Source organism: Xyrauchen texanus, chromosome 49, assembly GCF_025860055.1.
Source record: "Xyrauchen texanus isolate HMW12.3.18 chromosome 49, RBS_HiC_50CHRs, whole genome shotgun sequence".
NCBI classification, from domain to species: domain Eukaryota; kingdom Metazoa; phylum Chordata; class Actinopteri; order Cypriniformes; family Catostomidae; genus Xyrauchen; species Xyrauchen texanus.
The window spans coordinates 4,529,305-4,550,676 of record NC_068324.1 but is presented as its reverse complement, the minus strand read 5'-3'; the positions used below and the strand labels follow the sequence as shown (position 1 = coordinate 4,550,676).

Genomic DNA, 21,372 nt, shown 5'->3' with positions numbered 1-21,372 from the left:
ATTGGTGAATCATACTTTGAACCGGTTCGTTGAACCGAGCCTTCTGAACAAACTGATTCGCTACAACGAATCGGACACACACCAAGGTTTTTATGAATGGGAAGGAGGAGCGTCAGTCAGCTGCAGTTCTCCTTTGTGACCAGCAGGGGGCGTCGTCTTTCATCTTTCACTCCTGCTTTTCAGAAGCGTAGGATCTCCATTCGCTTTCTCACAGTAAAGAGTACTGGAGCGCCCGAATGAAGCGCTGCCGATCGCTTATTATTTTTATTTAACATCCAATTATATATCAACGGGCCTTTAAGAGTTTCGGCTGAACACCGTGATGAATTTCTCCCTCCGTCACACAGGCGGGCGGACTGAAGCTCTGATGCTCGTGCTAGCTTGATCGCTGCTAACGGGCCTGAAAAACCCCGTTCTGATCGTTACAGTCCAATCCTAACATCTGGCTGAGCTTTAATCAGATCCTCCAGCGGAGTAAAGGAGAGAAGAGAGGATGGCTGGCCGTCTAAGCGCAGAGGAGGAGCAGGTGAGAAATACCATCACTATCCAGTTACTCTAGAAACCAGGACACTAATTCACTGTTCCAGAGGTTCTGTTGCTAAGCAACCCAGTAACACTGTCCAGTTAATTACAGTAGAACACCTTTATGGTCACCGTAGTTCCCGCCACAGTACAATAGTTACTACAGTTGTTGTTAAAACTGTAAAATTGTAGGCTAATACATGTAAGAATGCATGCCCAATACGTGTAAGAAGCTTTCAGAATCTGTCAATTTAATTCAGTTTTTGACGACAGTACTGGCAAATACCAAGTTTCTATTGTAGTATTGTAGCTATGGTATTGGAAGCTATGATTTCTTTATAAAATATATACTCTACTGGACACTGGTGCTATACATTTTGAAATGACAACAGAGAAATCACTTTCCAGGTGACTATAAAACCTGAAACAACAAATACTAAAAAAAAAATTACCTTTAATAACAAATACCCAAAACACCTTTAGTCTGAAACAACAAACATTTAAAAACACCTTTAATCTTCCTACATCAAACACTCAAAACACCTTTAACCTGCCTCGACAAATAATCAAAACACCTTTAACCTGCAACGACAAATAATCAAAACACCTTTAACCTGCCTCGACAAATAATCAAAACACCTTTAACCTGCCTCGACAAATAATCAAAACACCTTTAACCTGCCTCGACAAATAATCAAAACACCTTTAACCTGCAACGACAAATAATCAAAACACCTTTAACCTGCCTCGACAAATAATCAAAACACCTTTAACCTGCCTCGACAAATAATCAAAACACCTTTAACCTGCCTACGACAAATAATCAAAACACCTTTAACCTGCAACGACAAATAATCAAAACACCTTTAACCTGCCTCGACAAATAATCAAAACACCTTTAACCTGCAACGACAAATAATCAAAACACCTTTAACCTGCAACGACAAATAATCAAAACACCTTTAACCTGCCTCGACAAATAATCAAAACACCTTTAACCTGCCTCGACAAATAATCAAAACGGCTTTAACCTGCAACGACAAATACTGTAAACACCTTTAACCTGCCTCGACTAATACTGTAAACACCTTTAACCTGCCTCAACTAATATTGAAAACACCTTTAACCTGAAATGTCAAATACTCAAAATGGCTTTAACCTGCAACGACAAATACTGTAAACACCTTTAACCTGCCTCAACTAATATTGAAAACACCTTTAAACTGCCTCGACTAATACTGTAAACACCTTTAAACTGCCTCGACAAATACTCAAAACACATTTAACCTGATGTGAAAAATACTCAAAACACCTTTAACCTGCAACAACAAATACTGAAAATACCTTTAATATGCAATGACAAATACTCAAAACACTTTTAACCTGCAGTGACAAACACACAAAACGCTGCAACAAAAAAATACTCAGACATCTTAACCCAGCTCACATGTTTTTCTATCATTGTGGGGACTATCCGTTGATTCCTATGGATTTATTAAAAAATGGAACTAATTCTATTTTCTATCAACTAACCCAAACCCTCAAAGAAAGCTTTTTGCATTTTTACATTTTCATTAACACGTTGTTTAAGCCGATTTCCTTTGGCTCATCCCCTCAGTGTCAGAGATTTCAGGTTTTACTATTGGCAAAATGTAGCCCACACTCACTAACCTGTTTAATGTGTGTTTATGAAGCTGTTTGGTGGGAGAATTATTTGCTAATATAGACAAACTAGAAACAGGAAACTATTATTATATAAGTCTGCTTGTTATTATAGGTCACTTTCAGCAGGAATGCGTGTAGCTTAAATCGTGAAATACACTCCGTATTCCGGAGCAGTTTCTTAGTTTAACCCCACCATCTTTATCCTTCATGCTGTCAATCCTAAAACAGAAATTCCCTTCTGACATAAATGTCGAACATGCTAATGATTTGAATATCCTTGAATGGTTTCATTTGTATTAAAATATCAAAAATGAATCTTATGCATGGTGACAGTGTTTTTTTCTTAGAGATTCTGCTAATTCTGTAACCTGTTTTTATAGATGGGTGAAAGTGTGTCTGATGGTTTTCTTTAACAAGGCGTCTCTGTTTCCTCCGTCCTGCTGCTAAATCTAATTTAAATAAACCCCAGTCAACGATCCATTCATTCATTCAACCTTTATTAAAGGAATGTTCCGGGTTCAATACAAGTTAAGCTTACTCAACAGCATTTGTGGCATATTGTTGATAACCTCCAAAAATAATTTAGACTTATCCTTCATTCATTTAAAAAAAGAAAAACAATTATGGTCATCGTACGGCTCTTACAATGAAAGTGAATGGGGCCGGTTCATAAAGTTCAAATATAAAAAAAATGTAAAGTATAGGCTCAAGATGTATACATTACGCTTGTTCGCATGATTTTAGTGTGATTAAAGGGAGATATATGGCGTTTGCCAAATTACTGAGTTTACTGGTATTACATTGTCATGGCAATGGAGTTGTAACTTTACACAGATGGTTAGTGCTTGATTTTTATTGTATAAAGTTTACAGCTTGTGGTTATACTTTTGAAACGTTGTGTATTTGCAATGTAATGCTTATTGGCTGGCCCTATTCACTTTAATTGTAACTTTCTGTAACTGCAATTTTTGCTTCTTCTTTTTAGAAATGAGAGATGTTTTTTTTTTCTCGTGGTAATTAACATTTAAAGGGATAGTTCTCCCAAAAGTAACTATTCTGTCGTCATTTACTTATCATAATGTTGTTTCGTACCCATTTGACTTCCTTCTGTGTAACAAAAGGAAGTGTCAGTTTCAGTCACCATTCACTTTCACTGTATGGAAAGAAGATGCAGTGAAAGTTAATGCTGACTGATGCAAACATTCTTCCTAACATCTGCTTTTGTGTACTACAGGAAAGTCATTTTTGAAAGAACTATCCTTAGCTGTTGGTGTCTTATCATCTGTTTCTGCCTGTGCTAGTGTTGAGTGTGTCCCATCTCGGATGCAGTGCAGAGACGTGGCTTATCGGGTCAGCTGGTTCCTGCTGCATGAGTGTGAGAGAGTAATTATATGTCGGACTGGCAGCGTCCGGCCCTCAGAAGCCCTGAGGGACATGAGCTGCTAAAAGCATTTCGCATTTCCACTGGAGCAACCAAAGGGGGAAGGGGGAGGCGGGGGTTAAGGAATACTAGTGGAAAAAGAGAGAGAAAATGCAACCAGCTTGTTGGAGAGTGCAGCTGATGACATGTTTTTCTTCCTGTTCAGTACCGACAGATGCCAAAATGCAAAAAAGAAAACACGCTAAAAATCTTCATGGTTGTGACATTATAAGCATGAGCACTTTACAGTGTTTCTTACTAGATTTTGTTTTGGCAAATGACTAATTTAAAAAAAAAAAAAAAATTTATTAAAGTGATAGCTCACCCCAAAATGAGGCTAAAATTGTCCATAAGATCTCATTTTGTGCTCAACAGATGAAAAAAAAACAAGTCATACGGGTTTGCAACAGTGTCAGAAATATTTAGTTTTTTATTATTATTAAATTGTGTCTAAATTTGATTTTCAGGCGCAAATTTTTATTTTATTTAAATTTAAAAGATTGAGAATTATTCTCAGTTAGACTATTATCCTATAAAATTCAATCAACATCTACTTTTTATGCCATAATATTTATAACTAGGGCAATTATATATTAATGGCTATATTTAATTTTACAAATAAAAAAAAAACCTGAAGAATTCATTAAAAGGGCATTTTTGCCTCCGCACTGAAAACCCTAATAAGTGGACTTTACTCAAATTATTAAACTTATATCCTCAATTGAATTTAGTAATGGCGTCTCCAAAATGTCTGTTATTAAGTTCTCCTAACTTGGTTTTCATATAAAATTAACCTAACTATTTAAGATAATATAACTCAGATTTGCTATTTAAATGTTGTTGTTTCAACTTAATCATTTTAATTGAATGTACTAAAATGTAGGTCATAATAGCATCTAAAAAATGAAGACTAACCGATTCTATACGTCAATCATTAAAAAAAAATGTCCATATATTCCTGCACTTCAGTTTCACATCCACAAGGAAAACTTGAGATAGTGTTAACAGGGTCCAAAGGGGACACAAGATCACACACGAAACAACTGTTTGCAACAAAACAACATAAATAATATGAAAAAAGAGCTAAAACATCTATGAATTCTTAAAAATAACTTTTTAAATGAAACATAATTACAGTAATTCAAACGTAAAGCATTGTGGGTATTCCCCATAGCCTCAATTGTATATAGTTTGAGCTATTAAAACTTAAATCTTACATCTATGTGTTTTAAGAAAAATAAGTTCAAGGAACTTAGATATTTGACTTATAAGCACAAAACTTGATTTTTCCAGTAATGACATCGTCGGGGTTTAAAGTGTGCATTTTGAATTGCAGGGGTATTTGTGACATTTCTGTCCTTACCCCCTTTAATTTCTAACACTGGTTTGGAATAACATGAGGGTGAGTACATTATGACAATGTAAATTGTTTGGAGAGTCTTCCCTTTAACATAACTATATAGTATAACAAAACTCTTGGTTATGTATTAGTTACTAAACATTGTCAAATGACCAACAAGTCAGTATTCACCTTATGCGCCAGAGAACTAGCGCGCGCAGCCGTCTTGAAAATGTTGTCTTTGATATTCCGGTGTAGGTGTATTCTATGTATATTTCTATGGTGTTCATATCAAAGTGTAATTGGCTAGAAAAGTAGATTTACAGGTTATAAAATGACCAAAAGTTATTATTGATCAATAATTTACTTAAATGTCATGAACTTAAAAATTAAACGCATAATGAAACGCTTGTATCATGGAAAAAGTGCAGTGTGTCATAGCTGTCCAAATTTGATCTGTCAGGTTCAATTTACCTCCGCGGGTGTTGGAAAAAACGAACATTTACATTGACAGATAAAACACCTCTCTTAGTGAAGGGGATGTGTGGACTCACACCATCAACTCTTGGGGAAAATACTTTCTGTGCTCCCACACATACTCAATTTTGATTGACTCTTCTCAGTACAATACAATAACACAATAATACAAACAGGAAGTTACATGACAAAATTCGAAAGAGTGGCGCATGGAAAAGGGCGGGGCTGAATAAGGTGTATAGACTATTTTAAATCACTAACCTTACAAAACTTGTATTTCAAAACAGACAAGTAAAGCCCAATTTGTTAATTGGAAACTTTTTTTAAACTTCAGATGGAAACAAACTTTATAGGAATGAGTTTATACTACATGCGGTGTCATGTAAAAATGAATTTGTTGAAGAAAATAAATTCATATTAATGACTCCTGATTTAGTCTAAATGATTCGCCAATCTGTTCAACAGCCAATTAATTAAGAAGAACTCTACTTGAGTACTCCAGAGTAATCCACGCAAATTACTTATCAACATGTTGTTGCTTATTTCATATGCAAAGAGGTTAGCCAATCATAACATGGTCATTTACATTTAGAAGTCTTAAAGGTACAGTAGCAAAAACAGCTTGTATTATTCTTATTGTCAGAAATGGGAGGGGAAACGGTTGTTTAAAATTAGATTGTGACTGATTTTGATGCACGAAACCTTGAGTAATATTTAAGTGCATTAAAGGGGTAAAAAGATACATTGATTAAAAGTGTCAGATGTGACCCATGTAAAACCAGAGTCCAGAACTGTAATATTGCTGGAGTTGCTGATTCCCGAGGCCGGCACAACAAAGTTCATCTCTTGGACATGCTGCTTATCTGGTATTTAAGGAGACCGTGTTGTGCAAGTAGGTGGACTGGAACCTCTGGAGAGAAACATAAAAAGAGAATGAGCTTGTTTTATTTTTTTAAACATACTTTTTCTTCAACTGAATCAGCAGAACTTTCTTTGTTGAAGCTGTAGTAGTGAAACAGTCTCGCAGGTTGGCTGACGTTCTAGTCTTCTAGGTCTGTCTGAATGATTTTAACTGCTCAGATTTAAAGGGAGAGTAGTTTTCCCAAACAACGAAAGTAGACGTTGATTTGCAAACATATGAAAATGAGCTATGCGAGAATCTGGCAATTTGCATGTTTTGGAGCACTTTGCTCTACAGAAAGTCAGTTTGATTTCATCACTGTGTTTGATATGAGTGAAGGCTGTTGTAGAACCAGCTGCACTCTAGAAGGGAACCCCTTTCTTTATGTCCTGTGTTCTCCAGACTCTCAATCCTAACATCAGTCAGAGTTTTCCATGCCTCTCTCCATATGGTCTTGTTTTTATAATTGTCAGGAAATTGCTGAGAACATACGTGTGTTTGGACTTTTCTTGTTTACTTGTCTTCATCTGCCTTAAACCCACTAAAACCCCCCTGATGCACACATACAGTTTAGATAGTTCTATAGGAAATTCTATTGAATACCTATGCAATTAAGACTTGAAAGTAATTATGATTAATAATGTCGCAATTGTCACCACCTTTTTGTTTTGAATATAAATATTTTTTGAGTTACAAAGTTTTGTGAAAATATTGTAAAATAATTATTGTAAAAAAAATATTTTTTACACATTTTACATTTGAATTTGTAATATAGGGCATTGTAAGGAAATTACACGACCGACCAAAAAGTATACCATTGTACTGGCAAATTTGATCTCGATAAACCCTAAAGTATCTTTTTTTCTCTCACAGGCCACTAAGCAATTTTTGGAGGAGATTAATAAATGGACGTCCCAGCATGGCGTCTCGCCGTTATCCTGGGACGTGGCGGTAAAATTTCTGATGGCCCGCAAGTTTGATGTCCTGCGAGCCATCGAGCTTTTCCACAGCTACAGGGTAAGTGAGTGTTTGTGTCTCTTCTTAACTTGGTGAGACTTTAGCACAATTTTGCTGAGAAATATCCACCGAATTAGCTGCTTATTATGACAAAACCCTTGTCCTTCTAGGGACATTCAAGAGAAAAGTGTTATAAATTCAATAAATGCAAAATGTATGGATATTTCATAGTAATTATTATTAGAGCAATTTCAGTTTAATGTGCTGTAATGGAATGACAAAAAAGCACTTTTGCATTAGCTGCATACTATGAGAATATTGCAAAAATAAGTAACAAATAGTGCAAATGGAGTAAACCAGTCAGGTTCCCACAGTCATGGAAAACGTGGAAATATAATTTACAGTTGTGATGGCCAGGCCTGAAAATGTATTAAAAAAATAGATCGATCACCAGAACATATATTTGTCTGGTTATGCTCTGGTCTAAAATATTGGCTAGAAACAACTGGAAAAGTCATGGAAATTAATTGATGAATAGGTGTGGGAACCCTGAAAATTAAAAAAATTATGTGGCAACAGGCTTGTGCAACAAATCTACATTTCCCATCATAATACGTGACCGAACAAGAATGATAAAATAGATACTTAAAGGGATAGATCATCCAAAAATGAATTCTCTTATTTACTCACCCTCATGCCATACCAGATGTGTATTTACCAGACAGACTTTCTTCTGCAGAACACAAATTAAGATTTTTAGAAGAATATTTCAGCTCTGTAGGTCCAAACAATGCAAGTAAATGGGTACCAACATTTTTATTTCTTGAAACTACATAATAGTCAGCATAAAAGTAATCCATACGACTCCAGTGGTTTAATCCATGTCTTCAGAAACTATATGATAGATGTGGGTGAGAAACAGATCAATATTTAAGGCCTTTTTATGATAAATCTCCACTTTCACTTTCTTCTTGTTTTTGGTGGTTCGCATTCTTCGTGTATATTGCCACCTACTGATTGGAGCTGGTGAAAGGTGGAGATTTGAAAGTCTAAAAAGACTTCAATATTGATCTGTTTCTCACCCACACCTATCATATTGCTTCAGAAGATATGGATTTAACCACTGGAGTCTTATGGATTACTTTTATGCTACCTGAGATTTTTTGAGTGACAAAGATGTGATCATTATTCACTTGCATTATATGGACCTACAGAGCTGAGATATTCTTCTAAAAATCATAATCTGTGTTCTACTGAAGAAAGAAAGTCATCCACATCTGTGATGGCATGAGGATGAGTAAATGATGAGAGAATTTTCATTTTTGGGTGAACTATCCCTTTAATGAATCTATTACACACCCAATGTGTCACTTTGCTGTTTCTTTTGTAGCATTGATGCTAAAAACACTTCCTGTCTTTGTCAGTAAGTGACAGAGAGAGGAGAGAAAGAAATATGAAATGGCATAACGGGTCCATTCTTTCCGACTCTAATAATTTGTCTGCACATTGCATCGTAACTACAAATTCCGACATTGTAATTACGAACTTCCAAGTTGTAAGGCTCTGGTTTCTGTGAATAAAACGGTCAAAAAGGCCAAAAACTAAATTTTAAAAAGAAACAAACAAATAATAAATAATAAAAAGTTAAAGTAGGAAGTTTAATGGTTAACTGTGTAATTTTACCAATAGTGGCACTGAACAGAATTTCAAAAATAATGACCATTTTCAAACAGCTTTCAAACACAAACAGGTATCTCCACCCCATACTCATGCCATTGATTAAGCCATTGTTGTCATGTCACACCCAGTCTGGCTGCTCAAATCAACAGATTGCAATTCCATTTTGTGCCACTAGTGGGACAGACATTTTACACTTTCCCTTTAAAGGGATATTTCATCCAAAAATGAGAATTTCCTCATTTACCCACCTTCATTCCATCCCAGATGTGGATGAATTTCTTTCTTCAGTAGAACACAAATTATGATTTTTAGAAGAATATCTCAGCTCTGTAGGTCCATACAAAATCACATAAAGGAAACATAGAAGTAATCCATGAGACTTCAGTGGTTTAATCCATATATTCGGCAGCAATATAATAGGTGTGGGTGACCTACACCTATTATAATGCTTCTAAATATATGGATTAAACCACTGGAGTTGAATGACTTGCATCTGTTTCTTTTATGTGATTTTAGGAGCAACAAAGGTCTGATCACTATTCACTTGCATTATATGGACCTACAGAGCTGAAATAGTCTTCTAAAATCTTTGTTTTTGTTCTGCTTAAGACAGAAAGTCATCCACATCTCGGATGGAATGAGGGTGATTAAATGATGAGAGAATTTTCATTTTTGGATGAACTATCCCTTTAAGTAGACAAGAAGGATAAAGTAAAAATGAAAAATAAGACTTAAGTATGCCAATAATCTCTCTCCTATAGGAGACTCGTTTGAGAGAGGGAATAGTCAAACTTCAGCCGCACGAGGAGCCGTTACGCTCTGAACTATTGAGTGGGAAGTTCACTGTGTTGGTAAGTTCACTCTTCATATCAGGACTATATATTTAAAAAAAGCTATTTATGTTGCTGGGAAATCAGGTTAATGGTTCACAAATGGCAAAAATGCAGTGCTGAGTTTTATTTCCACTCAGCTGTTTGTCTCTAATTATATCTGCAGAGTCACTGCTGTGCTTTCACTTCAACATTTCACACGAGATGGATATGAATTCCAGGTGTAAACAAGGCCATTGTGTTTGAGAGACAAGCTTTCAGCATTTGTAATTGATAATGTTTGTGTAAGGTGTGTGTGGGACTTTCAGGGGCTGTACTGCTCTCCTATTGGTCAGGTGGATCAGTGTTCCGAGAGCTGATTGGATGCTGTGAAGGCAGGCTGCCTCTGTTCATCTGATACTTTCATTGATCACTTTAACCTCTCTTCCTCACTTCCCAGAGTCCCATATATTTCTTGAGTCATCAGATTATTGGAATCTTTTATTAACATAAATATTTGATTGATGTTAAGAGCCTTCTGTGTGTGTGTGCATATGGAAATGCATGTCATCTCGGCAGCTGAAAGCAAATAAACCTGATTTTGCATAATTATTGAATGACAGAGAGATGAATATTGTTATCAGAAGCGCTATAAATGTTTTCTAAGAATGAGTCTGCTGGATGAACTCCATTCTGCCCTCATGTGTACACTGATAAAACTACACCTCAGTGAAACTACAAGTGTGGAAATGACCATTCTGAACGGTCTGAGATGACTCTTCTGTATCTTTTGGGTTTTTTAATGTAAATGTCAAGTCATTTGTGTTTGATTGGGATGTTTTCCTCTATGTATTCTGGTATCAGGGTGTCCGGGACCCGTCTGGAGCATCCATCGCCCTGTACACGGCTAAACTGCACCATCCCAGTAAAACAGGGAATCATGTAGTTCTGCAGGCCCTGTTTTACCTTCTGGACCGAGCCGTGGAGAGGTAAAGAGTGTAAAAAGAGTGAAAGACTTTTTACATCAGCAGAAATGAACATTTGTTGCAGAGGCAGAGAAAATTATTATGCTTTTGTTGAAAGGGGGATATATATTAAGAAAGTAAATGGGATCCGTTTTGATTTCATGTTCATTATCTCATAAATGATCACTCATAAATCTCTTCTTTTTTTTCCCCTGAAGTTTTGAGACTCAGAGGAACGGGCTGGTTTTCATTTATGACATGGCTGGATCCAACTACACAAACTTTGAACTTGACTTGAGCAAAAAGATCCTTAACCTGCTCAAAGTGAGTTTCTGTTATGTATTAACTGACGCTTAAGGTGTCAAGAGTAATTCAGCTTAAGCTTGTGTATTTGTATTAATCATTTGTAGTGTCTTTTGTGGTCTGGAAGCTTTGCTGCTGTTCTCAAAATAAATCAGAAAAGTCTGTTTTTTTGTTTGTTTTTTAAGCCTCTGCTGTTTCCTTCAGGGTGCATTCCCAGCACGGCTGAAGAAAGTGCTCATCGTCGGAGCACCTGTGTGGTTTAGGGTGCCATATAACTTACTGAGCCTGTTACTGAAGGAGAAGCTCAGAGAAAGGGTTGGTGGACACATACACAACAGTATAAAGTCAGAAGTTTACATACACATTAGCCATATACATTTAACCTCAGTTTTTCACAATTAATGACATCTAATTATAGAAAACATTCCCTGTCTTAGGTCGGCTGGAGTACAACTTTATTTTAAGAATGTGAAATGTCAGAATAATAGTAGAGAGAATTATTTCTTTCAGCTTTTATTTCTTTCATCACATTCCCAAGTGGGTCAGAAGTTTACATACACTTTGTTAGTATTTAATAGCATTGACTTTAAATTGTTTAACTTGGGTCAAATGTTTTGGGTATCCAAAAACTTGTAGGACTTGTTTTACTGTGGATATAGATACTTGTCTACTTGTTTCCTCCAGCATCTTCACAAGGTCCTTTGCTGTTGTTCTGGGATTGATTTGCACTTTTCGCATCAATCTACGTTCATCTCTCGGAGACAGAATGCATCTCCTTCCCATGGTGTTTATACTTGCGTACTATAATGTTGGTACAGATAAACGTGGTATCTTCAGGTGTTTGGAAATTGCACAATAATTTTTTCTGAGGTCTTGACTGATATCTTTTGATTTTCCCATGATGTCAAGCAAAGAGGCACTGAGTTTCCACAGGTACACCTCTAATTCAGTACACCTCCTATCAAAAGCTAATTGGCTAATTGTCTAAAGGCTTGACATCATTTTCTGGAATTTTCCAAGCTGCTTAATGGCACAGTAAACTGAGTGTATGTAAACTTCTGACCCACTGGAATTGTGATATAGTCAATTAGAAGTGAATGATGATGGGGTGTCAATCGATTACAAATTTTAATCAAATTAATTACACAGTGTCCCGATTAATTAATTAATCGCATATACAAATATTTGCTGAAAGCATATAACAATAATTCTATATATAATGATGAAATAATTATACACATTTATTTATATATATATATATATTTATATATATATATATATATATATATATATATATATATATATATATATATATATATATATATATATATAATTGATAAGACAATACAAAATGGCTTTACAATACAATGTATTGTTTACTACCATATTATTGATCATAAGCCAATCATTGACACACAGTTCACAGCAATCCATTTCACAAGTGAATTTGTCAATCAGTTGGAGATTTATTATGAGGGCTTGTTTAAAGGCCCGTCAGTTTCAACAAGCATCAGACATGCTTGTGTAGCATCTCAGGTGCGTTGTGTAATAAACATAACATTTTTAGGTCCACTGTATCAAGTTAAATATAGTTTATTACTTAGAACACATATTGAGACCACTTAGTTTGAATTAGCGCTCCAAGTGTTTTGAACGCAAGAACGTAAAGTGTTTTCTTCACTGTATAAACTGCGTGTTGCCATACAGCTGAAGTTTCACTTACTGCCCTCTGGAGTAAACAGGTGGTACTACAAGCTTGCATTTCCCAGGAAGCTTTTTGTGTTCCTCTGTGGCCAAAACCCTTAATGTGGTGAATATACAGGCTATAAAAAGCTTAACTTGGTGAATATTTACATATAGAGCATTGTAACTCTGCCAAGACTCTGTCACCATCACCGTTTATGGACTAATTCACAATTATTCATGCGAAATGTGATACATTTTATTTTTCAAAAGACAATGTTTGGCAAGTGATCACTTTTCGTCTACGGTAAATGAATGATGATCTACTGTTAATTAATTATTGCTCATACAGTATTTCTTAGCCCATATAGCAATGTTTACTTTACTGTGTTTCCATTGTAATACTGTCTGATTGACTGATGTAATATCAGGTTCAGATGGTGAAGATGGCCGACCTGCAGCAGCACCTCCCCAGAGACTGTTTACCTCAACACCTTGGCGGGTGTCTGCCTCTGGATGTGCACAGCTGGAACCTGCAGCTGCTTTCTGAGCAGAATGGCCGTGTGGACCCAGTGGATGAGCTGGTGGGGATTCCCCTGGAGAACACCTCCATACACACACCTGGACCCGAGGGTATGGGTCTGCCCGAGCTCATGGCCCACCTGAACCGGGCTCAGCGCAGCGGAATCTACCTGGAATATGAGGAGATTCGCCGCGAACAGCCTCCAGGAACGTTTACCTGTGCAATGTGAGTTTTAAAGGGATAGTTCATCCAAAAATGAAATTCTGTCATCATTTACTCACCCTCATATTGTTGCAAACCCATGTGAGTTTTTTTTTATTTTTATTTCATGGAATATGAAAGGAGATGTTGGGCAGAATGTTAGCCTTAGTCACCATTCACTTTTTTTTTTTTTTCATCATGATTAAAGTGAATGGTTACTGAGGCTACATTTTCCTATGGACAAAAGAAAGTCATAAAGAGGGTGGGACTTGATTTTATCCAACAGGATTTGATTGGATCGTGAAAAATAGGCAGTGGTATTATTGCTCAATACAATTTTGAGCCTATTTTAATGAAAGTTTATTTTGAAAACTAACTGACTAGGCCTAACAAGTACAAAAATACCAGGGTTGTTTATTTAGAAAGTAACTGCCATCAATCTGGGGTCAATTTTGATTTCATGTTGTTTTTTAAAATTCTTCAGGGCTGTTCACAATCAGGAACGGAATCGCTATGGCGACGTATTGTGCCTTGATCAAACCCGTGTGCAACTCAAACCAAGACGGAACGAGGTCTGTGCTGTCTTATTTTATTCTGTTTACAGATCTATAATTGGCTATATTTGCGTTTATGAATGTTTTATTTAATGTACCATTTGTTCTAAACGACCGGTTTTCTTTTCACAGAGATCAGACTACATAAACGCCAGCTTCATGGACGGATATAAACAGAAAAATGCATATATTGGAACTCAGGGTAAAAACAATCAGCCCCTTTTTTACCACCCCTATTTAGAAAAACTTGGGACAGTATGGAAAATGTTAATAAAAACAAAAATGAGTCATTTGTCAATTCAATTCACCCTGTGCTTTATTTAGAGAACTACTAACAACACTTTTTATATGTTTTACCTAGTGAATTTCATTGCTTGTTTTTTGAATCTGACTAATTGTGTTTAAAAAGGTGATGTGAAACAAATGTTAAACGGGTGAGGCAATCGTGTCATAGTATATAAGATGCCTCTGAAAAAAGCCTAGTCCTTCAAGAGCAAGGATGGGTGCTCACCAATTTGCCAACAGGTGCATCAGCTAATAATCCAGCACTTTGAGAACAATGCCAAAGACAAATTGGAAGGAGTTTGGGCATTTCACCCTCTACAGTGCACAATATAGTTAAAAGATTCAAGGAACCCGGTCAAATCTCGATGCGTAAAGGGCAAGACTGAAACCGTTTTTGAATGCATGTGATCTGTGATCCCTCAGACATCACTGTCTTAAAAAATGGATATCATGAACAAGGGCTTGGGATTACTTTAGTAAACCTTTATTAGTCAACCCACTCGCGCTGCATCCACAGATGCAAGTTAAGACTTTACTATGCAAAGCAGAAGCCGTACATCAACACTGTCAAGAAGCGCTGCCGACTTCTCTGGGCACGGTCTCACCTTAGATGGAAAGTAGAATAGTGGAACCGTGTTTTGGTCCAAAGAGTCCACATTTCAAAAAGTTTGCAAAAGATGATTAGGACCATCCAAGCAGTCAAAAGCGTCCGTTTTTTTAATATGTAATCCAGTGTCTGTTTGGGCCAGGGGTATGTCAGTGCTGATGGCATGGACAACTTGCACATCTATTTTTTCACTATTAATACAGAAATATAGGATAGTTTTGGAGCAACTTATACTGCCATCCAGATGATGTCTTTTCCAGAGACACCCCTGAATTTTCCAGCAGGACAATGCTAAACTATATATTACCCAGATTACAAGTGCATGGCTGTGAAAGCGGAGAATGCGGGTGCTGGATTGGCCTGCCTGCTGTCCTGATGTGGACAATTGAGAAATGTGGCACATTATGAAGCGCAAAATACAGCAACTAAGGCCCCATACAATTGCGCAGATGAAGGACTACATAATGGGGGAAAATTCCACTTACTAAACTTAACAAGCTTGTGTCTTCAGTGCCCAAATGCTTAATAAGTGTTATTAGAATAAATGGGGATGTTTCACATTGATAAACACTCGACTGTTCTCAGATAACCACTCTGTGCAATTATGGTGAGAAGAATATAATCTCAGAATGCTATTCTGATGTGGGTTGGCGCTGTTTTGGCAGCACAAGTGGGACCTACACGATATTAGGCAGGTGGTTTTAATGTAGTAGCTGATCGTGTATATATGCTTTGTTTTTGAACAGGTCCGCTGGAGAAAACCTACGGAGATTTCTGGAGAATGGTTTGGGAGCAAAGTGTGCTCGTCATCGTCATGACAACAAGGTGAGACCGGGGTCACGGAGATCAGTTCACTTAGACATGAAGAAGGTGTCTGACTAATGTGTCAAGTCACCAACCACCATTTGCTCTTTTTATTTGATGATTAGGAGTGAGAACAAAGAGAAATATAAAGGTGTGCTGAAAGATTGTGTACTTGAATCTAAATTTCTCAAACAAATCTTTTGAATATCTTTCAAGGAATCAGAGCCATGACTCTTGCGAACTCAAACAATCCAGCAACTGGTTTTTCTTAGGAAGCACTCATTGGAGCGGAACACAACTTTGTTTACCAGAATAATGATTTTGTCTGTGCAATATATCATGACGTCCATTGGCGCTTTGTTGGTGTGAACTACTTTACGTGCGACTCTCAAAAGAGACTGCTGATTAAAGTGTGTCTGTCTGTCTGTCTGTCTGTCTGTGTTTAGGACACAAGAAGGAGGCCGAAGGAAGTGTGGACAGTACTGGCCCCAAGAGGAGTGTGGTCAGGAGGTGTACGGACACATCGCTGTGGTCAATCATAGAGTAGACAACCATGCGCATTACAACCAAACCACATTAGAGCTACACAACACAGAGGTATGACACACCAGCAAGCATTCAAATGCATTCTAAGCAAAACAATACTGTTTTTGTAACATGTTTTATTTCAATATCATGTACAGTTTTACAAAAAAGAAATTATGTGAGAGCGTAACTTCAATTGTTCATGAAGAGACTCAAATCTTCCATAAATCTTTGACTAATTCATTAAAAGAGTCATTTGTAAGAGTCATACTTTTGTGAATCATAACTTGGCAATATTTGGGCTGACTTCAGATCTGTATAAATATTAGATAGTCCTTGATCGGTCAAAAAGGGTATTGATACAGATTTCCCGATTTGATTTGATCCCGATTTAAAAGCTTGTTATTTGATTTCGATTCATTACCGATCCTTATGGATATATTTCAGTTATAATGTCCATTTTGCTTGCTTATGAAAGAAATTCTCCCCAAACTACTGCTGTTAATTATACATGGGACCTTCTATCTAAAGTACATTATGAAAATATTAATACATTTTTTTAATTTTTTTTTTTTGGTCACATTTAGGGTTTTTAAAAATGAACAAATCCATGCATTCCATCAATAAATATGATATTATATTGCATATATTATATTTTGTTACATTTTTATTGTTTACATGCATAATTTGTACTATTAACATTGATTTGTTGAACACGTTTTAAAAACCAGTACTGTCTCTTTAAGAAAACCGGCTGTTCTGTGCAGAGCATCTGTAAATGAGCGCATATTAACGAGAGAGACTCGAATGGCTTTTCCTCATATGTGTGATCCATGATTAGAATGAAATATAATCAACAACTGGATGCAAAGAAAAGAAAGGGTATTAGAAGAGACATGATTTAATAACAAATGGGTTGGGTGGATGTCATCTTTGGACACACAAAACGAGTCAAACCAAACTTTTACTCTCAACATTGTGCTGAACTTCTTGCCAACTACACAATCACCGGTGAGTGAAACGTGAACATTTACCAACCAGTGGCTAATCACAGACATTTTAGTCACATAACATGCAATTTGGTTCCACATGGGAGTGATTTCCTCTCACTGTAGTAGGGGGTTGTGCACAAAGTAAAAGATCGATGCCATTCAACAACATGTGGCGACTGTGAGGAAAAAGTAATGTGACTGAAAAGGATGCATATCATTATATCAGTGCCTTTTATTGTTAACGAATATTAAGTGAAAAAAATCATCTAACCTAAATTACTGTTTAATAATTCCAAAACAAAAATGAAAAAGAAAACACTCAAACAAGTACTGAGCAAAATAGGAATGACAAATTGAAAATACATTTTAAATAAAGCATTTAAAACTATAATAACCCTGTCTATGTATTTTCAGACATTTGAACAGAGGCAGGTGACTCACTTCCAGTTCCTTAGCTGGCCTGATTATGGGGTCCCGTCCTCCGCCGTGTCTCTGATTGAATTCCTAGGGGCCGTGAAGCATCAGCACCAGTGTGCGGTCCAGGCTTTGGGGTCACAGTGGAAGGGTCACCCACTCGGGCCGCCCATGGTGGTTCATTGCAGTGCTGGAATCGGCAGGACCGGTTGGTTCCAAAACATAATTAAATGCATCACAAATACTAATCTACATATTAATTAAGCACATTAATGTCTTTTCTCCTAGTGTGAATTATTATTAGTGGTGTCTGATATGGCAAGCTTCTCTATTAGGCTACTATTACTAATACCAGCACCAAGCTACTAGCAACAACACAGAACACCCTAGCAACCACATAGGAACATGCTAAAGAAAAACTCTGAACACCTGAGCAACTGCACAACAATGTGCTAAAACCAGGGCCTGGGTAGCTCAGTGAGTAAAGATGCTGACTACCACCCCTGGAGTTTGTGTGATAGAATCCAAGGGCATGCTGAGTGACTCCAGCCAGGTCTCCTAAGCAACCAAATTGGCCCGGTTGCTAGCAAGGGTAGAGTCACATGGGGTAACCTCCTCGTGGTCACTATAATGTGGTTCGCTCTCGGTGGGGAGCAAGGTGAGTGGTGCGTGGATGGCGTGAAGCCTCCACACGCGCTATGTCTCAGCGGTAATGCGCTCAACAAGCCACGTGATAAGATGCGCCAGTTGACATCTCAGATGCGGAGGCAAATTAGATTCATCCACCGCCACCCAGATTGAGGCGAAACACTACACCACCATGAGGACTTGGAGTGCATTGGGAATTGGGCATTCCAAAATGGGGAGAAAATCTATGTGCTGAATATGCTAAAACATTAAAAATATATTAGCAATACATAGTAACACTGTGGCAACTATTCAAATCACCCTAGCAACTGCATAGCAACGCGCTAAAGAAAAACCTAAAACATCTTAGCAACTGCATTACAACTACCTTAAAAACACTCAACACCATAGCAACCACATAGCAATAGGCTACAAACCATTCAGAACACCATAGCAACCACATAGCAACATGCTAAAAACATTCAGAATACAGGTATCTTAGTAAATAAATAGCAATGCCGTGGCAACCACTCAAAACACCATAACAACCGCATAGCAATGGGCTACAAATCATTCAGAACACCCTAGCAACCCCATAGCAATGTGCTAATTAAACACTCAAAACACAATAAAAATATAATAAAAACATTCAGAATGTCTTGGCAACTAAATAGCAATACCCTAGCAACCACATAGCAACAGGCTACAACCCATTCAGAACATTGTAGCAACCACATAGCAACACCATGGTAACCACCTATTGCATCGTTTCATCAAGTTTTGCACAGGCGAACACCACTCACATTTTCCTCAGACGATGTTGTTTTTTTTATTGCTCATGAGACTGACCTTTGATTTCGTCCACCTTACAGGTACATTTTGTGCATTGGATATCTGTCTGTCCCAGCTGCAGGATGTTGGGACTCTAACCATTTGTCAGACGGTGCGACGGATGAGAACGCAGCGTGCCTTCAGCATCCAAACACCCGAGCAGTACTATTTCTGCCACACGGCAATCCTCGAGCACGCCCACAGACAGGGCCTGCTCTCTGCCAATCAATGAGTAGCAGAGGCCACTCTTAGCCAATCAGAGACAGACAGGGCCATATCTCAGCCAATCAGTGAGAAACAGTGCCTGCTCTCGTCCAATCATTAAAGACAGGGCTTGCTTTCGTGCCTGTGGGCAGCCCAATCACAGTCACTGGGTCTTCTTCCATAGCCATTCAACTGCCTGATTTACCATGACTGATCCAGACTAATTATTTCAATATTATCTTCTTTTAAAGATTGGCAGCCTATATAGTAACCATAAATGACTCTGCTGTAAAAGGGGATGCCTGTAAGTGTTCAGTGGTTTGGCTGTCATTTAGTGTGCCTGTAATGTTGTTAAAATCTGTGCTGCATATTCTGTGACTGCAGTTTATTCAGTGAACTTTGTCAAAATGTACGTGTTTCACAAGAAGCTTCAAATTTGCCCAAATGTGATTCATGGCAAAAGCTGGAACTGGACGTACATGAACTGTTATTTTTCCTGAGAAGTTACTGTAATAATTACAAAAGATAGATAAAAACATTTGCATGTGACAGTTTGCAGACAGTCTGAAAGAACTATTCTGGTTTTTGGTGTCTCATTGTCAGACTGATGTTTCATTCTTGTTATGACACCTCATTGGTTCGTACTTGTGTGGATCACTTTAAAACTTTTAAAGGGATGGTTCACACAAAAATGAAATTTCTGTCACCATTTTACACACCCTTATGTCTTTCCAAACCTGGATTCTTTCCATGAAATACAAAATTCACTTTCATTGTATGGAAAAAAGATGCAATATAGGTGAATGGTGACTGAGGCAAACATGCTTGTCTAACATCTCATTTTGTGTTCCATGTAAGGGAGAAAGTCATATGGGTTTGCAAAAGCATGAGGGTGAGTAAATGATGACAGAAGTTACATTTTTGGTAACCCTTTGAGTCATTTAAACTTTTAACTAGTTTTGTCTGTTAACATTGTACTAATAAAATGTTTAAAGTTGTATCTAAAACCTTATAATGTGCATTTGAATCACTTTTTATTTTGTTGTGGGGTTAAGCAGACTTCGCTATACTGAGTTCATATTGAATTTGGACGTAGTGAAGCAACTCCCAATGATTCCAGGATCTGCAGTCCTGCCTCAGTGGGCACAAAATGTGACCAATTTTATTTTTCTATTATAACCAAGTTTTATGTCATTACTTATTACTCTACTTCCAAATATATAGATAAATTATATTTTCTTTTATATCCAATTTTATCTTTTCTTTCTTTTTTCTTCTTTTTTTTTTTTGCTTATGTCAATGAAATTAAACTAACCCAATAATGTTAATATCAATATGTTTGCAGCAGTTCTATTAGTGATTGAGTACTTTGCTCTCTAGCTAAAGAGCCTTAATCCGGACATGTATGTATGGATTGTGAGAGATGGTTATGTGGACGATTTGTGCAGGGGGATGCTTCCTTAGTGTCCCGTTCTCTCTCAGAATCAACCTGTGCTCAAACTGCAATGTTATTTGAGCAAAACCAAATCAAAATCATGTGTTTTAAAGTATAATAAAAGGAAGAACTATTTACTGACTGTGTTTTTAATTTCAATCTCTGACTTGATGAACAAACCCAGACCGGTCACATCACTGTTAGGGTCTTTTTACAATAATTTTGTCTTCATATGAATCATGTGCACACTCCAAATCAATAGTTCACCATAAAATGAACATTCTTTCATCATTTACTCGCCCTCAGGCCATCAAAGATGTGCATGACATTCTTTCTTCTGCAGAACACAAACAGTAATTCTTAGAAGAATATCTCAGCTCTGTAGGTCCATACAATGAAGGTCAATAGGGTCCAAAACTTTGAAGCTCAAAAATCATATAAAAGCAGCATATATGTAATCAATACGACTCCAGTGGTTTAATCAATGTCTTCAGAAGTAATATGATAGGTTTGGGTTAGAAACAGATCAATATTTAAGTCCTATTTTACTGTAAATTTTCACTTTCACATTCTTCTGTTTTTGGTTATTCACATTCTTCGTGCATATTGCCACATACTGGGCAGGGAGGAGAATATATATATAATAAAA

At 37.0% G+C, this 21,372-nt stretch overlaps 1 protein-coding gene across 1 annotated transcript; it reads left to right on the top strand.

Annotated features, from left to right (window-relative positions):
* The first annotated feature begins 151 nt into the window (after positions 1 to 151).
* LOC127640433 (tyrosine-protein phosphatase non-receptor type 9-like) lies at positions 152 to 20,845 on the top strand. Its single transcript, XM_052123010.1, has 13 exons — positions 152 to 526; positions 7,198 to 7,341; positions 9,723 to 9,812; positions 10,635 to 10,759; positions 10,954 to 11,059; positions 11,243 to 11,353; positions 13,153 to 13,469; positions 13,930 to 14,017; positions 14,132 to 14,201; positions 15,638 to 15,716; positions 16,142 to 16,292; positions 17,627 to 17,834; positions 19,126 to 20,845. The coding sequence occupies exons 1-13, from the start codon at positions 494 to 496 to the stop codon at positions 19,314 to 19,316; spliced, it is 1,713 nt and encodes a 570-aa protein (XP_051978970.1). The 5' UTR covers positions 152 to 493; the 3' UTR covers positions 19,317 to 20,845.
* Positions 20,846 to 21,372: the final 527 nt, after the last annotated feature.

What these genes read in the sequence shown, in the direction of transcription:
- LOC127640433 (XM_052123010.1), top strand. Translation starts at nt 494, where the DNA reads ATGGCTGGCCGTCTAAGCGCAGAGGAGGAGCAG. An exon ending in CTGGACCGAGCCGTGGAGAG is followed by an intron (nt 10,760 to 10,953) that starts GTAAAGAGTGTA and finishes TTTCCCCTGAAG; the next exon opens with TTTTGAGACTCAGAGGAACG. An exon ending in AGGAGAAGCTCAGAGAAAGG is followed by an intron (nt 11,354 to 13,152) that starts GTTGGTGGACAC and finishes ATGTAATATCAG; the next exon opens with GTTCAGATGGTGAAGATGGC.